Source organism: Girardinichthys multiradiatus, chromosome 23 (genome assembly GCF_021462225.1).
Source record: "Girardinichthys multiradiatus isolate DD_20200921_A chromosome 23, DD_fGirMul_XY1, whole genome shotgun sequence".
Lineage (NCBI taxonomy): Eukaryota > Metazoa > Chordata > Actinopteri > Cyprinodontiformes > Goodeidae > Girardinichthys > Girardinichthys multiradiatus.
Genome location: NC_061815.1, coordinates 13,811,221 through 13,833,282, shown reverse-complemented (window position 1 = coordinate 13,833,282; position 22,062 = coordinate 13,811,221). Strand labels below are relative to the sequence as shown.

The 22,062-nt window shown below is 39.8% G+C and overlaps 1 protein-coding gene across 3 annotated transcripts; it reads right to left on the bottom strand.

Moving 5' to 3' along the window:
* Positions 1-467: 467 nt before the first annotated feature.
* Positions 468-22,021, bottom strand: LOC124860336 (calcium uptake protein 3, mitochondrial-like). 3 transcript variants are annotated; one of them, XM_047353564.1, is made up of 15 exons: positions 21,775-22,021; positions 19,577-19,724; positions 17,036-17,067; positions 16,816-16,894; positions 14,396-14,443; positions 14,222-14,304; positions 14,065-14,136; positions 11,723-11,764; positions 9,270-9,365; positions 8,717-8,805; positions 8,411-8,582; positions 5,122-5,230; positions 3,866-4,023; positions 3,580-3,648; positions 468-1,494 (listed from the first exon to the last, which is right to left on the bottom strand). In XM_047353564.1, the coding sequence occupies exons 1-14, from the start codon at positions 22,018-22,020 to the stop codon at positions 3,580-3,582; spliced, it is 1,443 nt and encodes a 480-aa protein (XP_047209520.1). In that variant the 5' UTR covers position 22,021; the 3' UTR covers positions 468-1,494. The 3 variants fall into 3 exon arrangements, with proteins under 3 accessions (XP_047209520.1, XP_047209521.1, XP_047209522.1); XM_047353565.1 differs by lacking the exon at positions 9,270-9,365; XM_047353566.1 differs by lacking the exons at positions 9,270-9,365; positions 11,723-11,764.
* Between the last annotated feature and the right edge of the window lie 41 nt (positions 22,022-22,062).

The following is a 22,062-nucleotide window of genomic DNA, read 5'->3' as shown; positions in this document are numbered from 1 at the left end:
GTTTAATTTTTATTTATTATACAACTTTCAAGCTTATACTAAAGGACCATCTACAATTTTGACCTGGAGTGTGGAAAATGTTTTCTTCTGTTTATGTTTGCACTCTGGGTGGAGAACCAGATAGCGGGAAAATTATTACCCTGCTGGATTAATCATTTAAAGATAAAAACAAGTCTGCTAAGTCTTGAGCACCCACACAACCCATGTTTTCGTGTGATTAATAATGTTAATGATTTTCCCTCAAGCTGAAGCTGAAACAGACCATTTGTTCAGCTGTGGTCCTGCCATTAGCCCATGCAAACATACAATGAGGTAAAATGTGCTGTGCAGAGAGGGCTGTCACGGGTCCTCAGAGTTTATCAGCTGACCTGCACGAAAACAGTGATCATGGCTGTAACAAAGCAGGAAACTATTGCCTAATGCATGACAAAGTGTGACAGGAAGACTCAGAGCACAAAAAACAGGAATACAGTATGTCAGATTTATTGAAACACATCTGTGGAAATGAATCAAGGCTCTAAAGTGAGCGTAACAGTCAAAGCCAGAGTTTAAAGGAACGAGGTAGAGTCACTAATATGAGCATCAAATCGTCGCAGATACAGTGCATTAGTCTGAATGACATTATAGCGTTTAACATGGTATCTTTAGTGTTTTCTCATCAAACAAAGCTCAGAAACACAGCAGGGTCACTCCACATCCTTATCATCATTTAGATGTATTCCTTTAAAACCAGCAATAAGTAAAAGAGAAGTAAAAACACGTGGCTTTTCTATTCTGCTTGGTTAAAAGGAAAGATCACATCTATGCCAACACTTCTCTGTATCAGCTAAGAAATGATTAACAGTGTTAGCAGCCTGCAGTTAAACAGTAAATGAGCCTCGGATTGAGCGAGTGTGTTCAGGTCTGCTTCTTCTGGAGGATTCCAGCTGCAGCACTTAGGAGGAAATAGATGGACTGAAGGGTGGGGGGTTGGTGCTGGACAAGGATAATCTGTGCAGGGGAACTGCAGAGACAACTGGTGGACAAAGGTTATGAGCATTCTCCATCTAGAACAGAAGTAAGGTTGGGATTAAATCTGAAGAAGAGAAGCTGGTTGAGAAGGAAACTGTTTCACTAATTACCTAAATTGGCTAAATTGTTGGAATTAATCTTTCTTTTTCAAAATATTTGTAGATAAATAAATATGGGAATAAACAATTTGATATATTCCTACATACATTTACAAACTCTAACAAGCGCAATTTAGAATCCAGTAAAGTTCTAGGTGCCTCAATGTGCCTTAATTTGCGGTTTGTTTGAAAATTTAGTGAAGCTTCCTATTAAACTGACGGCATCCTGTTGGGGTTACATCCTGTTTTTCTTTGGTTTCCCAAACCTCTATGACAGAGCTCTGAGATCCTGCAGCATGCATCAACCCCTGGATCCAGAGAGGGAGGAAAGGGAAGCCACAGCTCATCCAGACTGTAAGACATGCAGCGGTGTATGGCTCTTTACCTGGTGACAAAACAAAGACAATTACATCTTCAAGCAGGTGGAAACCTTCATCATCAAAGTAACTGATACATACTGTTGGAATTTCTCTATTTTTATTTTTTTGTTGTGACTATTTTGTGTCAACTATTTTTCCTTACAAAGATAAGGAGTATTACTAACATTTAAAGATATTTAAAACAGTTTAAAGAAGCTAAAGACAGGCTTAAAATCCCTAATCATATTGAATTGACATTTGTGACATTATGGGTTGAAAAATATTTTTGTTTATTAAGCAGTGAGTCAGAAATATGTTTAACAGCTAAGTCTATTTTTGCTGCTATTATAATAAAACTCCAAGCAGGTTATAAATAAAAACAATTAAAATCAAGAATTATATTTAAATAATTTCTCACTTTAGGTGCAAGTAATGCAGATATTTCTTTTATTGAATAACTTTAAAAAAGGAGAGAGTATAAGATTATACATTTTTATTAAATTGTAAATTTGTAATTGTAACAATTTAATCAATAATTAGAAATTCATGAACACAGAATTATAAACACAAAGAAGCTTTAAAATTGCTAATGAGAGAATATTTTTAACCATAAAAAACTATTTGAATAACTATTTAGTAGAACGGTGTTGTTCCAAAATCATCTAAATATGTACTTTCAATTGTTTTGGATTTTTTAATTATAGAAAATATGTTATTGTTAAACTGACAATAAACAACCAAAAAAAGGCAAATTTCTAATTCACTTATTTCTAAGGTGCTGGCGGTCACTTAGGTTGAAGAAAGCCAAGAATGTACAAACATTTACAAAAAAAATACAAAGATGCTATAACATGGTTGCATAAATGTGGACACTAATAGTTTGTTGAATCATCCTTTGATTAACTTCAGAGTTCCACGCTGTTTGTCCCATAATTGGTGTCTAAATCTATCAGAACGGGTACGATTTCTCTTGTCCACAGTAACATTATGTTAAAACTCTTTGTTAATGCTGAAAAATGTCATTTCTCTTTATCTTTAGTTTATTCACCTCAAAGTATTAGGGTGAAACTGACTGATATTTGAAATCATTCATGATTTTATCCACCTTAACAAAACTCTCAGCTCCATATGAAGAAAAGTAAACCCAAAGCATGATGCTGCCACCACCATGTTTTACTGTGGAAACTTTAGGAATTGTGGTGCAAAAGAACAAATTTGTTTTCTTCAGTCTTGACGTGAATCTGCACATGGAGCTAAACATTAGGGTGATGGCAAAGAAGCCTTACAGCTTGGAGCTCATCACCAAAGCTAAACCACCAAAAATAACAGTGAAACATTTTCTTTGTGCAACAAGAAAACTCATTTAGCTGCAACATATAGAATGAAAATAAGAAAAATTGCTGAAAAATGTGACCATCTTGCTTAGTCAGATTCTTTGTAAGTGGTGGCCAGTGTAAAGACTGAATGCTGAAACTGAATCAAAAGGTGTTTGTTTTTCAGTTGAATTGTACAGGATATATCTCACATTAAAGGCTGAAAAGCTTTAAAATGATTTACGCCGGTCTCATTTATTTCTGTCACAAAAACCTGCGGTTTTAACATCGATACGTGCGCCTTGGGGAGCCACTGTACAGCCGCGTCTTCAAATCTGAATATAAATATACTATTTGCACTTTCATCTCTATTAAAACATCTAAGTGAAAATGTCCTATGTTGTCTTGATTTTTTTTAAGGATACATTTTAATTACACAGAGCTGTTTTCAAAGGCATTCTGCATTTTTCATTACTAAGGGTGATTATTAAGCCTTCTCGTGTGAGGTGCCTTCTCTTTGAAACACTTAGACAGCTTTAAACCACGCTGCTCGCTGCTCATGTATGCAGACCTAAGCCGGTGTCCGATGGCAGTTGTTCAGGCGTTAATATTACAGTGTAACTTAATGCTTCAGGCAAGGAGACTGTGGGCCTCAGGCACTTCTCCAAACTACATGGAGCTCTTTTTTGAAATGTTTTAGACAAATCATTCTTGTGTTTTTTTAATTCCACTGAGAACTAGTACATTTATGTATTTATTTGAATAAAAGTTAAAAAAGTGGGAGAGCATATTTTTTACCTATTTGCCTGATAGCTCCTTCTTCACGCAGGATTTGAAAGAGATGAACTTTTCCTCAGCTTTAACACCCTGAGAATGAGTGAGATAAGAGTGAGCAAGTGCCGTTTCACAAGAAATTATGACACTTTGTCCCAATAGATGGCAGTATAACCTCAAATCAACATCTAACTGGTGGCCCTGTTATCCAGTAACAAACATGCCACAAGCAGCAGCTTCTCATTCAGTCCACAGATGAGGGAGGAGAGTGTCCTGTTTCACCTTTAGGAGAACATGAAGAGTATCTCACCCTGTCTCCACGGTGCAGGCGGTCCTTCATGACTCCAATGAACTCCTTGTGGCTAAGTTTACCATCGTGATCCTCATCGAAAATCTTAAAGACGGTGTTGACCAAGTGGTGGCTCAGCTTGATTCCAGTGGCCACGTAAACTGCCCTGGTAAACTCGTCTGGGAAAAGAAGGACAGATTATTACTTATATTTATACAGGAAAGTCTCTTGAGACCCGATCGTTTCATTTACAAGAGAGACCTGTTACATACATCGACAACAAACATAAAAACAGTAATAATACAATCCACTAAACACTTCTGAAGATCCATACCATACAACATCAGCAGTGGTGCTTTTACTAATAACAAGTGCAGGTGCCTCTACACAATGCCTCCCAATCCTTTTATAAAACTTTTTAACTCCCCAAGTTTAACCAAACCGGAGAGCGTCAGATTCTGCTGTAGTGTATTCCAGGTGGAGGGGTGTTTTTCTTGCATAGTTGAGGCTTCTTTGTTGCCCTTTTTGACACCAGGCCAGCCCCAAAAAGCCTCCATCTCACTGTGCATTCAGTAACACTCACACCGGCCAACTACCATTACAGAGCAAGCTCTGCGCTGGTGGCAATCCCCTGGTAGAATCTCTTTTTAGGAGACTTTCTTGGGCACCCTGAAGCTGGTTGGTAAACAGAGAAGGATTTCTTGCACCATTCCCTTTTAAAGCGATCATCCTGCTCTTCAGAGGGACAGAGTGATATCAGCTGCCCTGTCCTCTTTAAAACACAGACCCTGAGCTGAGAAAGACAATATATTAATTTTGCAATTGACAGCATTTCATCTGTTCACTGTTCAAAGCAACATAGACTTGATGCAAATTGCCATCAGAAAAACTGAAGATGAACTCCTAAAGTCCAAAAAGTATATTTGTTTGACAGACTTTAAAAGATATATGTCCACATTTAAGTCATACAGCATTTCTTCAGAAATATAAAGGGTTTTAAGGAGTTACATACTTCCTGGCAAAAGGAGATGATGTTATTACGATGAAGATATTTGTTTACATCTGACTTATCTAATCATGTTGAACTGGAAAGACATGTGGATACTACCAGAATAAACTAGCTATTGGTATTAGAACTGAACTTGAGAACATAAGAACAAAATTGATCAATCAATCCAAACACTACAGAAGCTGTATGTGAGCCCAAGGAAACTTTCAAAGCTTTAGACACTGTTTTGTAATTCACATTAAAGTAAAATGAGGCTGTGAACCTTTACCTTGACCAACAGAGCGGTGGGCAAAGTTGTACATCTGCATGGCGATGGCAAAATCCTCCAGGTTGTTCAGGAACTGAAAGAAGCATCTGAACTCCTCAAAGCTGATTCCCTAAAAAGCAAAGACCTAGAAATCAAGCCACGCTTTTTATCAAGGATTCAGATGTTGGAGCAAGCAAGATTCATGTGTCAACACTCCTATGAGAGGACGGTGCTAAAATTCACACAAAACATAATCGGGCTCCTTTCATCTTTCCAATGGAATCTCTTAGTGTGTGCGGGAAGCTTGAGGCCGTCAGACAGATAACACACCCAAACAGACAAAGTATACATTGCTGGATTTTCCCTGCGCCGTATGGACATGCTGAGCTGTCAGCGGCGGGGTGGTGGGGTGGAGGGGTGGGAGGTTTTGGGAAGAGGTCAGGCTGCTTGCAGACATTTCTAAGGCAGATTAACCTGATACTTGAGTAAACAAAAACAAAAGTGATGAATCCCCAAACATCTCAGGCTCGGCTGATGGCTCAAACACTGAGCCCATTGATGTCCACTCAACCATCCTGCGGCTACTAGCTGTTTCTGCAGCCGGGGGCCCCCTGAGCTGAACAGACAACACACAGCGCCTAACAAATGGAGTAATGACTAATCTGTGACGCCTTGCTTTTCCAACAATGCGGGAAACATAAAATATCGCTTAGCGTAATGATGAGACCCACTTGATTATCAATGGAGATCTAGCAACAGGCTACTCGAGGCAGCTGAGGAGCTGCCGGCACCTTTTCACGCAGGTCAGCGCGTCGAGAGGAGAAACACATTAGAGCTGGAAATGAGGCCGCTTCACTCAACAGCCAATTCATATTATCCACAGAAACAAAGTTAAAGGCTTCAATGTCCAGCAAAACAAAATCTTTAGAAAACATCACTGCACAGAGCTAACCTGCAAGCAAGGCTTTTACTACCTAAGGAGGCTGGAGGGAGGAAGCAGACGGATTGTCATATCTGCCTGTCAAATCTCAGGAGTCCCACATCCTTTTTTGTCTTTTACTACTTTATCTTTTATCTTCCTTTGTTGTACTACTACCACAATGGCTTTTCTTACACAGCAGATATAGAAAACATCAATAGACACTAAAATACACAACCATGCATATTTATTTGAAGAGCTCTTAGTTGTGATCATCCTTGTTAATCTAAAATGTGAGGTATCCCTTAGATTATGACCAAACATGATAGGCTTCTGATCTTATGTTAGAACAGCTGCTGTCTCTACTATTTTTGCACATTTAGAGACTGTGATTTTGCTCATCCTTCCTTGCATAAAAGCTCAGTCAGATTGAATGAAAAGTGTCTATGAAAAGCAGTTTTCAACTCTCGCCACAGATAATGTATTGGATTTAGTTCTGGACTTAGACTGGACCATTCTTACATATGCTTTGATCTAAACCATTCTGTTATAGGCCTGGCTGTATGTTCAGGACTGTTGTCCTGCTGGAAGATGAGCCTTCATCCTAGTCTCAAGTCTTTTCAGTCTCATTCAGGCTTTTCTTACAGGGCTGTCTGATATTAAGCTTCATTTTTTTCCCTATTAACTCCTGTACCTGCTGAAGAAAAGCATTTCCACAGCACGATGCTGCCACCACTATGTTGAACCACGTGAACGCAGCTTTCATGACTATGTGCTGTAGTATTTTCTGGTAACACATTCCATGTGGTAAACTGCAAAAAAGACATCTTATGCTTTTCTTCCCGTCACACTTATATATGTATCTCAGGGTTGTAGAGTCCATGACTAGTAGTTGTCACATCAACAGATTCTCCCACCTGAACTGTGAATATCTGCAGCTCCTCCAGAGTTACCATAGACCTCTTGGCTGCTTCTCTGGTTAAACCTCTCCATGTCCAGTCTTCCTCTCTTGGTAGGTTTGCAGTCACGTCATAGTACTCTCTCCATTTTCAAATGTTAGATTTAACAATGTTTTGGCTGATGTTCAAAGTTTGATGATTGTTCTATAAGCTTTACATTTTTCTGCAAGTTTCCCTTTGACCTGTCTGCTGTGTTTCCTGATCTTCTTTAAGCTGTTTTTCACCAATGTTCTCTCACAAACTGGGGCCTTCACAGAACAGCTGGATTTTTACTGAGATTAAACTACACCCAACCTTTTTTGACTTGTGTACCCCATGAGCTATTTAGTTACACCACGGGTAAGTAACCCCTCAGTCAAACGTTTTAGCAAAAATAGAATGTACCACTGATTATTAAATGAAAATCATTTTATTTAATCTCCTTAACTTGAACATTTAGTTCTTAGGTATTTTATTATTTTCAGCTCAAATTGAACAGGAAGCTAACTCTGTTGCCGCGAAACTGAATGAGTAATCTAAATAAATACAAAATCAACATAAATAATAAAGCTGCCTTTGTTACAACAAAAACTGGAGCTCTTTTCAATAAGTAAACAGACAGAACACTTAACAAAATAATATTCAGGCTCACTATATCAGTTTTACTTTGTTTTCATTATTTAACTGAGCTTTGATGAGACACCTGAGCTTGCTTGATTTTGATAAGCTTTGATAGATCTGGAGGCAGAATGGAAACAGCTCTTACTTTTCTCTCATCTTGCAGGTGAACAGCAATGACACCCCTGCTCTAGTTTCTCCCACATGGAGTTGTTTTATCAGTCCTTTTTCTGCTCTTTTGGTTGATAAAAGCTTGGTGTATTTTGCACCTGCGTTAGGATAAAGCATCACACATCCAATAATTATCTCTACTAACTGATGATTTTTATGATATTTTTATCATCTTGGAAATAAAATATCAAATGTTTCCACATGCCCTCTGCAATGTGCTCACGTACCACTAGTGGTACGAGTACCCCTGGTTGGGAATCACTGCCCTACTGGATTCTAATTACTACTGACTTATGAAGGCAGTTGATTGCACTTCATTTTATTTAGAGGTATCGGAGTAAAGAGGGTGGAACACGTATGCATGTCATTCTCCCTCTACTCCACAATTATGCACAATTTTGTGTTGGTCTATTACATAAAACCCCACCAAAATACATTCAAGTTTATGGTTGTGATGTAACAAAATGTAGAGACAAAGGGATATAAATGGTGCAATAAAATGAAGCTGGAGATTCGTTTTTCAAAGATTTCTCCTTTCAGATGCATTAGTTGATATGCTGAAGCTCCAGATATGACAGATAAGACAGTTCCAGGATATAATGCTCTACGTCTCAGTTTGAGAGAAAAAAGAACAGCAAAGGGAGTATGAAAGAAAAAAGCTCACCTTTTCATCGGGTATGCTGTGGCGTACATTCTCCATGTACGCACTGACATCATCCACGTTTGTGTAGCGAAGAAGAATGCGAGTGAAGTCTTCTTCACTGATGATGGGCATGCCTTTGGAGTAAGAGAGGAACTCTATCTCAAGCACCTCTGTCTGCAGGTTGTCCATGAACCTGAATGAGTGGGACAAAGAAATACTTAACCAAACCATTAAATGTGAAACTATTGTGATTTATGCTCTTAGTAGAAAGGTAGATAAATATTTTATCAACAACAGGCATCATAAACATGGCGTTTCTATACTTACTTGTAGAAATCTTCAAACTTTAACTCGGCTTTGCCTCTTTTTCCAAAAAAATGCACAAGCAGCGTGGTCTCTGTTTTCTCATCCACGTTCTATTAGAGGGAACAAAAGTTGTTATAGCAAACTACAGTTTTAAATATAAAAAAGCATTAATTTATTATAAAAATACAGCAAACCATCACACATGAAAAAAATGTAACCCTGCGAAGAGCTATAAACATGTTAGTTTGGAGGCACTTCGAGTTCTGAATAACATAGTTAATAATTCAGAAATGAATCACCTGGAGCATTTTTCTCATTTCTGCATGATCCAAACACATGTCATGCAACAGACTGACTAAACATGCCACGTCTGGTGTGGAACCTGCTTCAGTAAGAGAAAACAATAACCTGCCATCAATATTAACCTTCACTAACAGAACAGACACATAAATTAGTCGATTTTCCGTGCTCACTAACAAAACCATCACATCAGTTTCGTGTTCGATATACCTCCCACACAGCGCAATGTGCTGGATTGCTACTGCATATTGAGTTTTAAAGAGACGTCAGCTACCTCAGTGAGATCAGAAAACAGAACTTGACTTATGCCGCGCCTGAGAGCATCCCACACACCCGGGGTCCCCACATGCTGGACGTCTTTTTTACGAACCTGTGACCGCAGTTGAAGCACAGCAGGTTAAGATGACAAAATACATCTTGTACATGTTGCCACTTTTAAGAAGGCAAAAACTACTTGAGAAAATATGATGGAGCACAAAATGAAAGGCAGGAGGGCTAAACAGCAGACATGCAGCACCTCATACAAGTACGTATCCTCCTTGAACTTTTCAACATTTTGTTAACTTGTTACGACCAGAACCTTCAATGTTTTAGTCAGGATTTTATGTGACACACCAACACAAAGTAGCAAATCATTGTGAAGTGAAAGAAGACATGATTTTCTAAAGTCTTTACAAGAACAAATGTGACAAGTGGGGGACAGTGTGTCGCGTAGTGGTGGAGCATGCAACCCACACAGGAGATCTTAGTCCTCTATGCCGACTTCCCGGGGTTCAAGTCCCAACCCCAGAGACCTGTGCTCCATGTCTTGCCCCTCCCTCCACCCCACTTCCTGCCTGCCTACCTTTGGAAAAACATGTAAATAAAGGCCTGTAGTGCTGCAAAACTAAGAAAAAAATGAGCGTGGTGTGCATTTGTGTTCAGCCCTCTGATACTCTGATACACCCGAAATAAAATCCATTTATATCAGCTGCCTGGTCAGCCGCTGCTGAAGACTAAAATCCATGATAATGCCACCACCATGTATCACTGTGCTTTCAGCTTTGATGTGCAGTGTTACATTTTTCCACCAAATAGTGCTGTGCATGATTGCACTCCATTTTATTTAGGGATCCCAGAGTAAATGGAAATTAATATAAATACTTGACACAGTTTTCAGATTTTTATTTGGAAACATGAAGAAAACCATGCAACATTTTCCTTTCGCTTCTGAATTATTAACAACTTTTTGTTGGTGTGCAACATTGAATCCCAATAAAATATTGAATCGTTACAAATTACGAGCTATGAATACTTTATCAAAGGAGTGTAGGCTGCCTTTGGAGAGTGCAGGCAGGACAGAGAAGTGAGCCTTGTGAGATGCATGCAGAAACAGTGAAGGACTGACACAAGCCTGTTCTGCAGCGATGCATGCAGCCTTTTGGCCAACTTAGCAATGCTAACACACGTCCACAGCGTGCAAACCACAAGACCTGAGCGAGGCTTTGTGTAAATCATTTGTATACCTGAATCCAGGCTAGCATCATGATTTAATGCTGAGCTGCAAAGTAAAGCGTTTTTGTGATTTGTTACACTGATTTTGGCCCTTTGTCTGTTTCACATCTGCTGTTTGATGCAACGTGGAAGCAAGAATCCACTATTTTCCTCAATAAAGTTATGCTATTTATGCAAAATGACCCAACCATTTGCTAGCACATTGCTACGCTCTATGGTTATTGGTAACAGAATATCTGAGTGTGTAGTGAGAAAACTATGATTTCAACAACAAAACCATATGATTTTTCTTTGCTCCATGCCTCTCAAGTCCTGAGATTACAACATGCGCACACAAGAAACCGGAACAGCCAGCTGCTGCTGACACTTCATGGCTCGCTTGATCTCATAATTAATTATATTTGTGTATGTTGTTTAGATTTTCGTCTCTTAAAGCCTGAAGCGCACTGTGAGACAGCTGATTAAACAGCTCTTCCTCTGCGCCTCACTGCTTTTTAGGAGAGAGGGAGATTTACAGCACAATCCTACAACTAATTATGGAACAACTCACTTCATTGCCCCATGTTGCTCCCTGTCTTACCCCCATCTGAAAAGATCCCGAAACTGTTGTAATTAAAATATGCTGGGGGGAAACCCAACTGCAGCACCGGAGGCAGGCCTGTCACAGTATGTGTTCTTGAAACAATCTGAGTGAACTCTGGAAAAGTGTCTATATTGAAGCAGAGGGAATTAAAACAAAAAGATGCAGGCCCATCCCTGGCTGAGCAGGCTTCACAGCACTGCTTCTTCTGACTTACTGGCAACTTCATGGTCAAACCCATCTGAAAAGGTAACCTGAGCCCGAATACCACTCTCAATGACACTGTAACAATAAAACATGTGGGTCCAGAGAGAAACCTTGTCAGTCTTCAGGTGGGATCTTTTTGAAGTAGAATTGTTGCCCAATATAAGGTAAGTGCATAAATCATCTGCATTGTATCTCCTGCACTACTTCTACACACACATATAGGCAACATGTCAGATAATACTGAAGTACAGTACAATTTCAGCAAATGCGGCTGAGGTTATCTTGTGTTAACAGAGATAAATGCGGGCTGTGTCAGACTCTGAGACGAAGAAGGAGTGTGATTCCATTGCTTGTTCAGGTTGGAAGAATGCATTCCCCCCCCAAAAAAAAGCCATGCAACAAGCAGAAGAATTCATTTGCCTTCACAGGAGAAGAACAATACATACACTGTGTGTCTGGGTTTTGTAATGACCATAAAGCTGCAGGGTCTAAAATGCAAAACAGAGAAATAAACTGCACTGTAAGAGAATATATTCATCTTATGCAAAATGCACAAAGTGTGAGCTGAGCATGGATTTTCAAAGATCATACTCATTTGACATGACTTTAAACAAGATCCGAGATTAGTCAGGTTCTTAACTTTTCTGAATCCACCCAGAGCTTTCATGCTCAGAGTTGTCTCCTGACATTATGTTCCCAAATCTAGAGTGCCCTTTCTAATGATCTTTTTGATACTTATACGGGTGTAAGATTAATTCGAGACTTTCCAGATATGCTAACATTTGCCCTGGAAGAGTAAGCTCCACTGTGTTGTTTGTTTAGTGCGATAAGACCTCAAAGAGTATCTCTTATCACTCTGTTCAGCCCTTCTGTTTACATCCACCTGCATGTGGTATAAGAAGCCCTAGGGAGATGAAAGCCTCAGGCATGTTTTACCCTGTATGACCACTATAACCCCTTTGCAGCCGCTGTACTCTCCAGGATTGCTGCAAGTGTTGCAAGAAAAACACCTATAAAGTTTAATTTTCTATTATAGAGCTTCTACTTTTGGAAAAGCTACACTTTATGTACTATATTACCAAAAGTATTGGGTCACAACACTAAATCAATTAATTCTGGTGTTCCCATCACTTCCATGGCTGCAGGTGTATAAAGTTTGGTGTGGAGAAACCTGATTGGCCTCCACAGAGTCCTGGCCTCAAGCTTCTTGAACACCTTTGGGATTACTTAGAGCAGAGGCTGCATTTCTGGTTTTGCCATCTAACTATGAACACATTCCTAAACCTTGTGGAAATTGTTTACAGAAAAGTTAAAGTTGCCTTTGCTGGCAACAGTGGGTCCATCAACAAATTGGACTTTATAGATGTCATCAAAGTTCATGTACATGTAAACATAGACAGACAAATACGTTTGGCTATATAGTGTAGGTCCAAAATTGCAACATAATTGAATTCAGGTGTTCCAAACACTTCCACGACACTGGTGTATGACATCCAACACCTAGACATGCAGTGTGCTTCCACAATAACAAAAGAATAGGTTCCTCAGGAGTTCAATGAAGTCCAGCGTGGTACCCTAATAGGATGCTACCTGTGCTATAAGTTATTTTGTGAAATGTTCTTGCTACTAAACATTCTACGGTCACCTATCAGTATTATCATAGCAAAGGGGAAGCAGATAGGAAAACATCAACTCAGCCAGAGGGTGGCAGGCGCAAGTAAAGGTTCGTGCTCAGTTACACAATGTGCAGAAGTTCCCAACTTTCTGGAGAGTGAATAGCGATAGACCTCCAAACCTGATGCAGCATTTAGATCAGATAAAGAACAGAGCATGGTGAGCTTCATTGATTTTATATCCAAGCCTTACATTGCCAGGTGAAATGCAAAGTACAAGATGAAGAGGGGTACAGCAAAGGGTCACTGGACTCTAGAAAAGTGCCCACGTGGTCCTCTGGAGTGATGAAACATCTTTAGATCCCTCAGCATCCTGAACGCTGCACATGGTGGCAAAGGTTCCAGCTGTTTAAACTTTTTTAAATTATTGCTCTTTAAACATGGGCTAGATTAGGTGAATATCTGTTAACTTACAGACATTTCCTGACTTATAAAGATCAACTCACATCAGCCTTACATTAGTAGTATATTTTCTGGTCTTCTCCATTCTGAAAACTGTCTGAAAGAAACTGTTGTGTTACATCATACTAAAACTTTAGGAACAGATGAAGCCACGAATTACCAACTGAAGGTTCCCAGATACTCCGATCAACATAGAGATATCATCTAAAAAATCTTTAGTTATATTTATTTTATTTTTGTTTAGGCAGTCAATAAGTGTTGTGCTGCATATTTTGTTATTTCTTAACATGGGATTTTTTTAATAAACATGCTCAAATAAACATTGGACTAGTCTAGCATTTTCAGAATGAGGTTGTGTTGCTGCAAAAAAAGATTCCTTTATGTTAAGGCTTTCTGCACATCTTCACCAGGAATGCCAATGAGTGTGGGGGATGCTGTAGATGTATGGAGGAACGGTTTTTATCTTCTATGCATGTTGAGCTACATTAACCAGCATTGGCATGTTTCTGAATATATATCATGAATATGTATAAAGGTTCCTCTTACTTTGCTATTTTGGTCCATTTAAATTCATAAAAAAGAGTAATGTTACCATTTACAGATTATGAAGACAGATTTGCCAGTCTATGTTTTAGAGCTGGACCCAGACCATGTTCTGCTGCTACAACACAAGTAAACAAACCTGCCAAAAAAAGGTCGAAAATCTAACTTACTTGTTGGTCCAGTCTATGAGAGTCATCAGCAACTTCTTTTCTGGCCTTTTTCTTACGGAAAATTTCCTCCAACTGAGAAAGGATAGATGCATAAAGGAGAAGTTGATGTGTATTTTCATCAGTTATTTGTGAATTATCATCAGGGTTTGGTTCTTACCACCAGGAACTCTCTTTTGTCCACCATTTCATTGCCATCTGCGTCAAACATGTTGAAAGCAATCCGAAATCCTGCATGGGGCTCTGAAGTTAAATAGAGAGGAGCAACTTTTCAGAATAACTTAAGAGATTTGTCGGCATCACTCTGTTTGATTCGGTTTGGGTGTATACTGACTTGTTAAAATGCAGAGCAGAAAGAGATACTCTGTGTAACTGATGACACCTGGAACAAAGAGAAAAACTGAGGCGAGGCATGAAACAAAAGCCGAAATGTTCCTTTTTGCACTCAGGACAGCATCGAATGGCATTAATTGGTTAGCTCAAGGTGTTTACAAATGTTCAAAGTCATGCTGCCCCAATGAGTAAGCTGTCCGAAGAAGCAAGGCACGCCTCCAGACATAAGTAATCTCCTCGCCTTCACTGATAACATCTTAAAAGATGCCTTTTACCTCACGCTTGGTGTTCCTCTCACACAAACACGGGCTTTACAACCTATCAGGACAACAAAACCCAAACAAATTTTAGGGCCCACGGCTTCTGATCGTGCTTGAGTAACAAGGTGTAATACATTCTCGGATAATCTGTCACTGATTGAGAACGGCCGATTCAAGTCCTGTGTGGAGGCCTTTGTTGTGCGACACGGAGAATGGGAATGGAAGAGTAAGTGTCAGGAGACATTTCAGCCGACTCGGTAGGCTTCTCCCTCCTGCCTCTGAAAGCATTCCCAAGCTTTTGTTTGCTCGGGATGATAGAGAATCGAGCACAGATAGTTCTGGGTGACTGCTCGGGGTGTTATGGGAAAAGAACTCAGGAACAAGGTTTGCTGCAGGGAAATGTTTTCAGAGGGAAGAACACCCAAGACTACAAAGCAAATATGTCATTTTTTATTGTTTCGTTCCTCTATGAGTTGGAGTGCTGTTGCTCATTGGATCATATGAAGGTCTTCAGCTTTTATTTACCAAGTTTTATTTCAAAAACTCCCATTGCGGAGTACTTCATCATTGTTTCTCTGCCCTATAATGACAGCAGATCTCTACCTTCACAGGCTTTAAAGCTTAAACTTCAGGAGACAGAATGAATCTTTTAAGATTCCTGCCATGTCTCATCAATACCACACACCTCCACTCCTAGAGGAGCTCCCCCACTCCTCCCCACAGCTCAGCCTCTGAGCTCAAGTAGAGGTTTTAGACAATACAAAGAATTCCTCAGAAACACTTCATACGGAGTGGCAGTCCCGGAGATGTAATTCAATGCTATTCTCTGGCTTCATGATGTCCGCAGTGATCGGGGGGTGTCCGACGGGACATGTCTTGACATAACAGGGTTCAAACAACTCCCTCATTCTCTAAAGTAGCGCTTTGTGCGCAGATCAATCCAAACTTTTCTCTTTTTTTTTTTTGCCTGACAAAGCTGTAGTGTTTAACAGCAGGATTAAAAGCCCCAAATCCCAGCATCGGCACTTAGCTAAAGCAACAGGGGGAGAGAGCAGAACAGTGCCGGCACACCTGAGATACCGAGTGGGAAGCGTGCAAGCCCAGGTGGGAATGCTTACAAGGAGTTTCACTCATTTCACTGCTGAGTTCAGGCAAAGATACTATGACAACCTGCATGAAGGGAAACTTACAAAATGCTTTCAAGCCTTATGACCAGATTACTGCGTTGTTCTCTAACAAACCTCTGAGACCTTCACAGAACATCTGGATTGATACTAAGATTAAATTGCACACAGGTAGTTTACAAATGAGGTGACTTCTGAAGGAAGTTGGTTGCACTGGATTTCTTTAGGGGTGTCAAAGTTAAAGGGATAGAAACAAATTCAAACACCACACTTTTCACATTTATAGCGGCACTAGTTTAATGTTGACGCTCATATTATTTTCCTTCCACTTTTTGTTGGCCTATCAAAAACAATTCCAAATAAAGTGACAAAATGTGTAAAAGGTGGAGGAGTCATAGTTTGTAGGTAAAATTTATTATTGTCATTGTTATAATGGTCATTTATGGTCTACACGCTCAAATAACAATGGAAGATTAGACAAGTTTGGCCAAGTTTGAGAAGTAGCTATTTTCTTATTGCCATTTCCAAACTGGCATGTTCTCTTGTCTTTTCTATTTTGAAGAGAGAGCTGGGCCTCTGTGTTATGTCATATTAGACTCCTGAGAAACAGAAAACCCTTGATTATTAAATTTAAAGTTCTTAATCAACCTAAAACAAAGCTAAAATTTTAATGGATGCTTGATATATTCGTGAGATTTTGTTTTAGGTTTAATAAAGATATTCTCCGTTTATTTCAGTTTTTCTATACTTCAGTCACCTGCTATGAGAATACCAAGTGTGCATTTTTGTGTATGTTGACATTAAATCTATGCATCTTTCAAGGGCTAGCTGAGAATATTTACAACCAGACTGATGGGGAGATAAGATAGCGTTTACAGCCTGAACCTTCTGCTGCGGATCACAGACGTGTGTGACAACAGAGCTCCCTCTGAATGAGGCGTGGGCGAGCCCAATTGGGCGAGCTTAAAGATGTGCAAAAGGGCATTATTTACATTCGAGGGTTTTGTGTCTGCAGTACATCAAGACAGAAGATCTACCTCTTTCTCGCAGATTTCTGAACAAATTAGATGATCCTTTCCAAACAGGAGGAGTATCAGACAGCACCTTGTCTAATTCCTGGGAAAATAGAAGAAAATCCAGGATCGCTGAGTAATACCAAAGTAAGGCAATGTTTGTCAGCATTACAGTAATTACAGCTGTTTTACACAGATAAAGAGGAGATTCAGTAGCAAGTGCTTTGATGGCAAGAAAACTCACCTTTTTAGTGATGGACTTCCATCCTCTCTTACCTGAACAAAGTAAGGCTCGGAGTTAATGTTTGGGTTGCAGGGAAAATGTGGGGTTATAAAGAAATCTGTGCCAGGACAAGTGAGCAAGGAATCAAAAGTGAAAACAGGTGTTTGCACGTACAAAAACATAAACAATGAACACATTCCAGTGTCCTATAAAGCAGCAGATAAGAGAGGTGTGTCATTACAAAATCTGGCTGGGAAGTGACTTTAATAACATTAACAACAACTTTCCTGGGAAACATTTAAAATGTAGTCTGAGAGTGTTTTGACAGGAAGGGGTCACATTATCATGCTTGATTTCTATCATTATTTCCTAAGCTGAAAAACTGATAGATGTGAACAATATATGGAGAAGCAAAATAAAATTGTTATTTCAAAGAGTTTTCTTCTGATTTTTCCTTTCCTCCAGCTGTCACTTCATAGACATTATAAGCATCCCCTCGGATGTTTCACCTTCCTGAACTCCCAGCCACAACATCGCCATAAAGCCCTATAACTACCATTTTACAACAAATGAGCAATTAGCGACGTGACGATAATGAGAGCCGACGTGTTATAGTGTGTGTTATATGCCAGAAAAGTCACGCCCAGCACATTACAGCCAGCCACACACCACACATCACTGGCAACACTGTCTTATCATGACATTTATGGTATCCGTGCAGAGTAATTCAGTCTCTGTGGGTCCCTGCAAGTTTGTTGCCACATAAATGAGCCATAAAAGTAGGGTTGCTGGTAAAGATGTCTATCTTTATGCAGGTGTTATGACTAAAGCACTTCAAGCCCTGACTTATTGTCCAATGACATTTCACAGGCCCTCAGCAGCAAGAATCTTCCAAGAAGCACCACCAGGACATTTTTAAAACTGTTATTAAACTGTTGCACAACTAAGTAATCTGTTGATAATGGGTTTGGATTTTGTTTGATGGAGGTATAATTAAGGAAATGGCAGTTGACAGTGGGTACTTTACAGTGGCTTGCTAAAATCTTTATGTCTCTTGATCTTTTCCACATGTTTTAACATTACAACCATAAGCATCTATGAATTTTTATTGAGACTGGTGTGACAGGCCAACTCGAAGCAGTGCTTGATTGTGACACTGGAGAAAAAAATGATGCATGGTTTTTCTAAATATTTAAAAAAACAAAATCTGAAAAGTGTTGCATGCATTTGTATGCAATTACCTTTAGTCAAACTTTGTAGATCCAACTTTTGCTGCAATTGCAGCTGCAGATAATCTAATATCTAATAATCTAAAATGTAGTGCCTATTCTTTGCAAAATAAGTCAAGCTCAGTCATGTTGTAAGGTGAGCAGCTAAACAGCAGTGTTCAAGTCTTGCCACAGATTATCACCTGGATTTAAGTCCGGAATTTGACTGAGCCGTTCTGACACATGAATATGCTTTGAACTAAACATTTTCATTGTAGCCTTGACTGTGGGTTGTCCTGCTGGCAGGTAAACCTTCACCCTAGTCTCAAGTCTTCTAACAGGTTTTCTTTCAAAACTGGCCTGTATTTACCTGTATCCATCTTCTCATAAGGTTTGACCAGCTTTGATGTCCCTGCTGTGGAAAAGCATCCCTACAGCATGATGCTGCCACTACCATGTTTCACTGTGGGGCTAATGTGGTTACGTGTACATTTTCTACCTAAGCATTTTGGACGTAGGCCAAAAAGTTCAACTTTGGTCTCATTTAACCAGAGCTCTTTCTTACACATGTTTGTTGTGTCCCTTACATGTCTTGTGGCAAACTGAAAGCTGGTCTTCTTATGAATTTCTTTCAACAGTGTCTTCCTTCTTGTAAATCTTTCATAAAAGCTAAATTCAGGGCATGTATAATGGCCATTTTTCTGAGCAATGCTCTTGTTGCCCTGCCTATCGTTTAGGTGGAGTATATGCTGCAGTTGTGCAATACTCTTTCCATTTTTGAATTATGGATTAAAAGTCCTCTGTGAGATGTTCAAAGATTAGGATATCGGTTTGAAGCAACAACATTTAAACCTCTCCAAAATTTTCTCCCTGACCTGTCTCCTGTGTTCCTTGGTTCACTAATGTTCTCTAAAAAAATCCTCGTCCCAGAACAGCTCGATTTATACTGAGATTAAATTACAAACAGGTTTTATTTAGAGGTATTAATGTAAAGGTGGCATATCCTATTGCAAATGCAGGTCACACTTTTCAGAGTTATACACATTTTGAAAATTGTGTGTCCACTTTACTTGTGTGCACTACTTTGTGTAAACCTCTTACATATTGTTTATGGCTGTAATGTGACAAAATGCAGAAGAGCTAAAGGGGTTTAAAGACTCTTGCAGGAAACAAATGGCGCCACAAGTCATCCTGTCACTTTTGTCAACTGAAATATTAATAATTGTCATTATTAATATTTATCAGTAAACAAAATCTTTATATTTGTCAGCCATCTAAATGCCACAAACATCCATTCCTGATGTCGTTTAGTTTATCAGTGCGGGGATAAATTAAGTGATACAGGTTTACTCACTCCTTGGTTCATTCAGAGTGACAGACTCAATGAAGTTCAGAGGTGTCATGTAGAGCTGGCCTTCACACTCCACTGAGCTGAAGATTCGGAATCTGTTTTCATAGGACGACACATACACATCTCCATCATCCAGATCGTAGGTCCTTCCCTGGAAACACACACACATACAGCACATAGAAACACCAACTCATTTCAGTGATAACACTGTCTGAAAGATCCTTCTTGCAAAATCCCCTGAAGCATCATGAAAAGCCTCTCTTAGTTGAGTAATGGAGAGCATGCCTAATTTTTCAACCATTTACAGAAGATAATGTCACTACAACTGCCTAAACCCAGCAGGATCAGAATGCTGGATTGGTAATGACAGAGTGGATCTCTCTGTCAGGTGGCCCACTGCCAGGTCCACTGGGCACACAGCAAACACCTAGGGAATGTGTGCCCCCCTCTGCTTAACCATTAAACCTCCCTCTAACTACTGCCCCCTCCCCTCTTCAAATATCAGGCCCTCTGCCAAGCCAAAGTGTCCAATTTCTTGTTTCCCTGTATAGCTTCTGTATGAGGACACCGGTCTACAATGCCTCGCTCATACCCACTAATATCAAACAAGGAGACTGTTTCTCTGCAGGGAATTAAGTGTAAATCGCAGGCATACTTTACTTGTCCTCAAGCATTGTCAACATGTGCCAGAGCTAAACAGATTTGGTAGTTCTTGTGTAATAAAAACAGGGCAGCATGACTTTGGAGAAATAGTCCACAGGCTTCAAATAGTGCTGCAGAATCCTGTGTAAAGCTCCAAACAAAAGCCTAAACAGACTGTTAAGCTGCCATCACCGCTATTATCCTTTCTTTCACAAACTGCGATATTAAATGTGTCCAAATATAAAACATGAAGTGCATTTTCAGAAACATCCAGTCCCGCATATAAAGTTTGTGTCACCTTGGCTTTCTATATTGAGTGTGCATTTGTAAGAAGGACGTACCGCGTGCTACTGCATCAAGAGAGGGTAGGTTACTGTTGCCATGACATTCGCTTTTTCTTGCTTCGTTTTCCTACACCTGATCACCATCGGATCATCTTGGCTGAACCTTTTATGCTGTAAACACCCTTTATGAGTGTCCCCTAGTGATCTAATTAGCTAAATATTTATAAATCAGGGTCAAGTCCCCTGTCACATGTAAGCCACTCCAACAGAGCTTCTGCACAGCATAGCATGAGATTTAGAAAGGTTATTTTCCTGTCAATGCTGCAACAATGACTGGAAGTGAAGCAATTCCATAACACTGGCCATATGTGTGCTAAATGTGATGTCTCTAATTTGGAAAGCTCTTTAAGCTGTTTTTCAATGTGTCCAAAAAAACTCTGTCAACCTGGATTAGATGATAATTAAATGATCTATGTGTAGTAACAGATGTCTAGAAAGTGAGGCTGGAGAGCTATTTACTTGTGTACCTTTAGACATTGTTGAAGATGTGACAAGTACTTCAGAAGAATAACATATTTAATAATCTGTTTTTAAAGGTAAGTTAGTAAGATGTGGCAACAGTTTTGGGGAGCTTTTCTAGTTAAGAAATTAAGTCAAAGTCCATTTAAAAACAGTTATACAATACTTTCCAGTTAAATAAACTGGTCCAATCATTGCTTCATTGTACAGCAACAAGTATATCCTGCTGGAATATGTTTATTTAGCATCACTGTAAAACTTATCTTCGACTTTGACAGAGTGATGTAATGCAGTCTTTCTTGTACTGTCATCCTGTAACATAGCCATCCTTATATTGCTCCGAGCAGTTAGATGTAAAATAACATGCTTTGTATATGGATCTGTCTGTACATCTGCAACGCTGATATGGGCAGGACATATGTGTAGTCTACAACATTAGCAATCCCTCTATATGTCACGTAGTTAGTGTCTATTTCCTGTGTAAACAATGTATACACAGGAAATAGACGTCATGAGACTAAAGCACCAAAAACATAAAACCAAACCGTCTCTTGGTCACGTGATCTAAGATGCCTTTGCCTTTTCAGCACCAAAGGTCGCGGATAGCTCCCGAAAGTGACAACAACTAGTTAAAGTATATTTAACCTTATCTCCAGTGTGCGACACATAGGCGACATAAGAGCCTCTGTAGGTGTTAAACTCCGACTGTTTCAGAGCTGAGTACCGCCAGCTGCGTGACGGATGTCCTCACTGTACCTTATCAGCCGCAGAGACGGACGGCAGCGCCAGATGTACGAGCCGAGCTTCGAAGCGGCTCCTCGGTCCGACACCGCAGTAAAAAGCCGCAGCACCGGCCGCGACTGCAACACACGCTCCGGCTGCGACCAGTTTAAGCGCCTTTCTCGCAGTTGAGGGTGTTTGCTGTTGAGACCCCGCAGCAAACACTCCCGCTTTGGAGCTGCTTGTGAGAGAAGGGACCAGTCTGCGCAGTGCGGCGGCCATGGTTGTTTATTCAGGCGATGTTAACCGTGAACACAGCGTCTC

Excerpts from the sequence above, each read along its gene's own strand:
- LOC124860336 (XM_047353564.1), bottom strand. The coding sequence starts at position 22,020 with ATGGCCGCCGCACTGCGCAGACTGGTCCCTTCTCTCACAAGCAGCTCC. Across the intron at positions 14,305-14,395 it reads TCTGCTCTGCATTTTAACAA|AGCCCCATGCAGGATTTCGG; the intron begins GTCAGTATACAC and ends ATTTAACTTCAG. Across the intron at positions 11,765-14,064 it reads CTCATAGACTGGACCAACAA|ACCCTGCAGCTTTATGGTCA; the intron begins GTAAGTTAGATT and ends TTTGCATTTTAG.